Raw genomic sequence first — 7,500 nt, 5'->3', positions numbered from 1 at the left:
ATTATATTTTACATTTTTAAAAAGAATTTTTCTTATTCTATTATTCTGATAATCTAAAAGCAATAAAAAAAGCAATAAAATCAGATGCATATATAAATGTGCACTTTGTAAATAAAAATATTTTGATGTATTTTGTTTAATATGAAATAAATAGAGATAAAAAACAAAGGTAGAAAAATAAATCTGTCATTTTCTTTTTTTTTCGAATTTATTTTCCTGAATAACTCCAAGATTTATTTATTTATTTAAAGGTCAATTTCTACTTGTGTAGTAAAATTTTCTCTGATTGTGGTTTATTATTATTTTTAATGATTTCATGTTGTTATTTATCTTTTCCTCGTCCGTCCGTCAGCTTCGCGTTTCCTGTTAGAACGTCGGCTGTGACGTCGGCTGTGACATTTATTTATTTATTTTTAATAAATGAGACTCTATAATTAAAGTCTGAATATTTTCATGATTCCGTCTTTGACCCAGATGTTTGTGGTTCTGTGTTTAATGTGTGACTGGAGAGAAAACAATCATATAATAATAATAATAATAATAATAATAATAATAATAAGCTGTAAGGTTGTGTTAAGGCGAGTCTGCTGCACTGTGGGAAACACATTAAAGTCTGAGGTACTCGAGTGGCCCGTGTGTGAGTCACAGCAATAAATACAAACACCAATCATGAAAAAATACAAAAAAATCACATGCATCTGTAGCCGAGTGAGGTAGTTTGTCATGGTTACACTTTGGACTCAAAAAAAAAAAAATAAAATAAAAAATTAGAGACCAACATTGATTTAAAAAATCATCCTCATTTCCATCATCATCATCATCATCATCATCATCATCCTCATCATCCTGGTGTTCATTTATGAGCAGATGCTGGTGTAGCGTTTTTGTTGAACATTCACCGTAAAGACACAATAATTCCTGCTGAAACTGAAGGATTTCCAGTTTAAGTGGAAAATAAAACTACACACAGAAACGAGCAGCTTTTAATAACGACAAAACACGAGTTAAAGGGGCAGTCCAGGACTCTGTTATTCTTTTAATCCTGATCTCTCTCAGCTGTAGTGTGTGTGTGTGTGTGTGTGTGTGTGTGCGCGTGTGTTGTTTAGAGACAGAACTACTTTCCCCGTGGCGTATGGATATAAGAATTATGCGGTCGCTAACCGGATCTACTTCTCACTGCATGACTCCAGTGTGTGAAAGTTAAAGTTTACAGATAAGATGAAGATTTTTGGAGTAAATAACAAACATTCTGTTTAAACACGACAGAATTATTTCCGATATAAATCTCTCTCACACTGTCGTGAAGAAGTTTACGAGTTATCTCAACACGACTGGAAGAGTTTGTGGATTATTAAAACTCTGATCTGTGTGTACATTAGATTTATGGCTAACGGAGAGAAATCTGAGACGTTTGTGAGAAAAAGATCAGGATTAAAAAAAATAATAATAATTTACTGGACTTTTCCTTTAATGGTAAAACGGGGCATTTACTAAAAAACTAGTCCCCAAAACACACACACACACGCACACACACACACACACACACACACTTTCCAGTCTAGCGGTATTTGAGGTGTGGGCTGGTCTCTGGGCTGCACAGTAAAGTGATCATCATGTTTATTTGGCTTCACACTGATTAATGTTTAATTATTTTTCTGACAATTTTATTGCACACAATTTTGAACCCGACAGATTATTATTATTTTTTTCCAACTTAATTATTTATTTATTTCTACGCACTCCGCACGCACTCCTGACACGTTTGGTTCTTTACATCACGTTTAGATTAGACGGTGTGGAATCTAAAACATCTTCATCTGATTCATCTGTTCATCAGATCCAATACTCTACAATGTGGTCTGCGTGTCTGCGCTGTGATTGGTCAATATGTTTAAAGGTAAAGAGAGAACTTGGGATTAATGCTGTGTTCAAGAATCAACAATCAGGAATCACCGGTAAAATAAAAGTTTCAGACTTAACGGCTGAACTGTAAAAACTGACTTAAACGGCAAACATCTAAAATAATTAAGAGCTTAATTAACTTTTCCTTTTAAAGAAATAGGTCTAACATCTTTAGGTCTTTCAGTGTCTAACGTCTGATATTTCTTTTGTTTTTAAAGAACATTGTCCTTAAATCGCCGCTGATTAGGCTACAGATCTGATTTGGCTTCTAGATTAGACCACTATACAGATTTGATGGGGCTTCTAGATTAGACCACTATACAGATTTGATGGGGCTTCTAGATTAGACCAGTATACAATTATGTTGACTTTGTTAGTTAGAAAAACACCAAAACTGAAAACAGCTCCAACTTCCCAAAAGTACAAACAAAGAACTCAGCATTAATGCACCAGAGGGACAAGTGAACGCAGCATTAATGCACCAGAGGGACAAGTGAAGGCAGCATTAATGCACCAGAGGGACAAGTGAAGGCAGCATTAATGCACCAGAGGGACAAGTGAACGCAGCATTAATGCACCAGAGGGACAAGTGAAGGCAGCATTAATGCACCAGAGGGACAAGTGAACGCAGCATTAATGCACCAGAGGGACAAGTGAAGGCAGCATTAATGCACCAGAGGGACAAGTGAACGCAGCATTAATGCACCAGAGGGACAAGTGAACGCAGCATTAATGCACCAGAGGGACAAGTGAAGGCAGCATTAATGCACCAGAGGGACAAGTGAAGGCAGCATTAATGCACCAGAGGGACAACATGACACCATCATCTTACACAAGACTAGGTTTAGTAAAAAGGCCTATAATAGAAAGCTCTGTGCAGCCCTGCGCTTAAATATGACTGAAACTTATGAGGAGAATTTTATATAAAAAACAATTTAATTTAAATTAACATTCACAGATCGAAATCTGAAGGGTACGACTTTAAGTGCCTGGACTAAATGATAGTTTGCAAATAACTCTGGACTGGGTTTATAAAATATCACTCTTTATCTTTACTGCACACACACACACACACACACACACACACACACACACACACACACACACACACACACACACACACACACACAGAGGCTAAGCGGAGTCTGCCACGCCCAGACAGATATATCAATATACATAGTGAATAGATAAGTGCTTTAACAGTCCTGCTACACACACACACACACACACACACACACACACACACACACACACACACACACACACACACACACACACAGTCTCCAGGTAGTTTTTGTTTTCCTTATGCGCTGAGCTATCTTAATATTTTTCTAATAAAAAAGCGATGAAACATTCTGCCATCGACCCTGAGCCTTGACGACCGAGCAGCTTCAGCTTCAGCCTGCCGTCACCACGGTAACCTGACCACGCCCTCTTTCCCTCACACACACACACACACCAGGGCATCCTCCTGCAGCCGGCATCAGAACAGAAACACGTCCACGAGCCACAAACACACAAGAGTTTACTATGAAGTATAACTCCGTCTGAGACGGACCTCGCTCACGACCCCCGTCTGTCTCGATGTTATCAAAAACAGAACAAAACTTCGAGCGTATACGTTAACTCAGAAGCACTCGGAACGGCTTTCGGACATTCTATAACCAAACAGGATAGAAACAGAGGATTAGAAACACTAGAAACATCAGAAAAAATAAAACGTTACGCAGCTTCATATAACAACGAGAGAGCAGCAAATCCTTTAAAGCCTGTTAAAGGGAAACTCCGGAGTTTTCTCTCAGCACTCTAATCTCACACCACCCTGACTCCTGTGTGTGTGTGTGTGTGTGTGTGTGTGTGTGTGTGTGTGTGTGTGCGTGTGTGTGTGTGTGTGCGTGTGATATCGACAGGAATTTAAAGCCGTGTCGACACAAACAAAACAAACCCGATAAACGTTCACATGGAACTCACAGATAAAGTCTAGGGGCAGATGCTGTTTTTTATTCCATTAAAATTCTGATTTTCATTTTAAACCTTTCTGTAAAAACGCCATGTTTAGAAATGAAGCAGTAAATATTTCAGAGACGGAAGTTGTATCTGAAATTGTCCGACGGCGTATTAGCATGTTTAGGCTATACACGAAAATATATAAAGTAATACATATTTGTAAAGTTAGATAGAAGCCATGGTTGCCATGGTTACATTTATCCGGCTAACACGGAGCGAGCGGACGGATTCGTAAGCTAGCGCACGTCGGCGGGCTGATACGACACGGATGTTAGATCGTTTCTATGGATACACATGTTAGACGACCAGTGTGATGACATCTGACACGGTGATACCTTCAACCTTGCGCTAGCTAATAAAGCACGACCTGACAGGTCTGTAGGTTACAGCAAGCCGTTTCCATGGTTACGTTTCAACAGTCACCGCCATGCTACCTGATTTCATGCACTGCAAAGGTGGTTAGCATCTAATGCTAAGCGATCTGACAGAACTGTATGCTAGCTGTAAACGTTCAGTTATTTAGATAGTTTTTACAACTAAACTTCATTTTTTAAACTTAAACTTAACTTCTATATATTTATTTTTTCTTTTAGCAAAAAAAAAAAGATTTCTTCAACATCTGCCCTTAGACTTCACCCCTCCACACACACACACACACACACACACATACACACACACAAACAGACACACACACACACGCACACACACACACAAACTTACACACACAAACTTACACACAAACAAACACACACACAATTACACACACACACACACACACACACACTTACACACACACACACACACACATACACACACACAAACAGACACACACACACACACGCACACACACACACAAACTTACACACACAAATACAGCCACACACAAACTTACACACAAACAAACACACACACAATTACACACACACACACACACACACACACACACTTACACACACACAAACTTACACACAAACAAACACACACACACACACACTTACACACACACACTTACACACAAACAAACACACACACACACACACATACACACACAAACTCACACTTACACACAAACACACAGACAAACACACAGACAAACACACACACTTGGCAGAGCAGTGGGTGAGAGATGTATCTCTAGAGAGGAACTTTCCGGAGTGGCCTCATGGCGACGTTCTCCTTGTCTGTTGGAGATTCTACAGCAATAACGAGCGAATTAACGACGGCAATCAGGAAAACGAAGCATGAATCATGATGGTTACATCATCGTTCCTAAGCTTAACACATCACTCTTAGCTACAACAGCTTTATAAAGAAACTACAGTTAGTTCTTAAAACCTTTGAGAGGTCACATGATGACCAGACCTTAAATTCAGCTTAAAGAGGAACTGGGTTTTATATACACATCCCCAGGGCAAAGGTAAAGATTATATGTGTAGGATCTAAGAATACAGCTTTAAAGGATATATAGTCGTATTTACACGTTTTTATGCTCAACGATGGATGCTGTAGAAGCACTGAGCAGTTCACACAGACCACATCATGTCACTCGCTTTCTACATCATGCCAAGAAGAGGAAAGAAATCCGAAAAGAATCGTTTAAAATTTCTAGAGACCCGATTCCTGATTTGATTCAGTGAGTCATATCGTCACCAGAAAATGATTTTTGACACAACACAATGATAGATTGTGTTTTTCCTCCATGGCTTTCTGCTTTAAGAAACACAACATGATGTCAATACATCATAGAAATAAAAAGTCATAATATTTTTAAGATTTGAAGCTAAATCTGAGTGATTTAGTGAGGTTTGATTCTGAGAGTCATGATGTGATTAGAAACTAATTCCTCAGGCCTTTGATTATGAATGTTTTTTTCCCAACTTGACTTACTGTTTTTAAAACATAAAATAAACTTATCAATCACAAACAAATCATAAAATCTAAAAATACCGATGTAAATATGACTAAACAACTCATGAGTCATTTACTCAGATTTGATTCGTTATTTGAAATTAATTCTTCAAACACCCTGATTATTATTGATGTGTTTTTATACTATGGCTTACTACTTTTTAAACATATAAATCAATAAATGTTTCTATTATGCAGATATTTAAATATTAATCTAACAAAATGACTCAGAGTCATTTTGTAAATGACTCAGAGTCATTTACAAAATGGAACTAAAATTGAACTCGAGTTGTTTGATACCGGAGAAGCAGTAAATAGAGTAATGCAGTATACATACAGTAATATATACTATGCAGTCTATACTACACTTGCTGTTGTAAATACTACGAGGTGAAAAAATATATACAATGAAAACCAGAAGACTTCCATGTTTGTCTTCTTCAATAAAAGTGACAATTTGACTTCCTGATCCTATCGCATTTGATTCGTCGAGTCAAAGTGTGATGTAGAAACGATTCCTTAGGCATCTTCTATTAAAAAAAAAACATTTTTAAATATTAATATCCATCATAAAAAAACACAAACCATCATAATGTGTAGATATCTGAGGGTAAATCTGACTAAATGACTCATTCATTAAATCTGACTAAATGACTCATTCATTAAGTCTGACTAAATGACTCATTCATTAAGTCTGACTAAATGACTCATTCATTAAGTCTGACTAAATGACTCATCTGTTGTTTGGTGTAGAAGCTTTTTATATTAATACCTCCTTGACAAGTACAATACGATTATATATCTGACATGTTTTGTGTCTGTTCGATGTCACATGATTACGCCCATTACTACACGCCATGTAGGTAGAACACAGCGAATGTGAAGAAGTTGCTGAATGTCGTATTACAGAACGTGATGGATTTGAATTCTAAATATTTTAGCAAAGTAAAAATTTTGCAATTTCCGCAAACATAAATTGGACAGCTATGAATAGGATTGATGTTTTTTTTTTTAAATAAATAATAATAATCCGCAAACCTGATTTTGTGCATTGTTTTCAGCAGCCAATCGGAGCTTGCTGTGGGAGGGGCCTGAGGGTGAAGTGCTGCATTGTGATTGGTCAAGTGGCTGGACTGTGGACCGTGTACATTTTAAAGGTAGGAGGTGAAAAGAGACAGTAGTAGTGGACTAAGCAGAGCTATCACACACACACACACACACACACACACACACACACACACACACACACACACACACACACACACATCTTGTGTAATACTGTAGGTTAATGTTGCTGGAATAAATGCTGTGCACATGATGTTAAAACACCCTTCTGTTCTAGAACCCATGAAGAAATGAACACACACACACACACACACACACACACACACACACACATATACACACACACGTCACTCCCAATCTCTGTGCGTGCGTGTCTCATGGTGATTGTCCATGCGTCCACGCCCTACACGCTCCCTCTGACCTCTAGGTGACCTGTCCTCCAAACACCTCGAGGACGAGCGGTGTGAGCTGCATGCTGTGCTCGGGTTGGAAGGACAGTGTGCGGTACTGCTTCGAGTGTTCCTCGCTTAGACTACGCAGCTCCGCCAGCTTCTGGATCATCTTAGCATAATGCAGACGTCCGCGGTGGTGCACTCGGATGTACGCCTGGAGGATCTC

General features: G+C 38.4%; 2 protein-coding genes across 9 annotated transcripts in view; both read right to left on the bottom strand.

The window, feature by feature from the left end:
• Positions 1 to 7,404, bottom strand: part of hdac7b (histone deacetylase 7b) — a 30,274-nt gene extending 22,870 nt beyond the window's left edge. For all 7 annotated transcript variants that reach the window (XR_007140574.1, XM_047813716.1, XM_047813711.1 and 4 more), the window contains exon 1: positions 7,304 to 7,404. The gene's annotated coding sequence lies outside the window, so the exon portion shown is untranslated. The remainder of the gene's footprint in view (positions 1 to 7,303) is intronic.
• vdrb (vitamin D receptor b) overlaps positions 6,038 to 7,500 on the bottom strand; it is a 24,949-nt gene continuing 23,486 nt past the window's right edge. For both annotated transcript variants that reach the window (XM_027174085.2, XM_027174086.2), the window contains exon 10: positions 6,038 to 7,500. This exon is cut by the window's right edge and continues 56 nt beyond it. In XM_027174085.2, the coding sequence (XP_027029886.1) occupies positions 7,306 to 7,500 (195 nt within the window). In that variant the 3' untranslated portion in view covers positions 6,038 to 7,305.

The sequence above is a fragment of the Tachysurus fulvidraco genome, chromosome 5 (assembly GCF_022655615.1).
Source record: "Tachysurus fulvidraco isolate hzauxx_2018 chromosome 5, HZAU_PFXX_2.0, whole genome shotgun sequence".
In the NCBI taxonomy this organism is placed as follows: Eukaryota; Metazoa; Chordata; class Actinopteri; order Siluriformes; family Bagridae; genus Tachysurus; species Tachysurus fulvidraco.
This window is presented reverse-complemented; position numbering and strand designations above follow the sequence as displayed.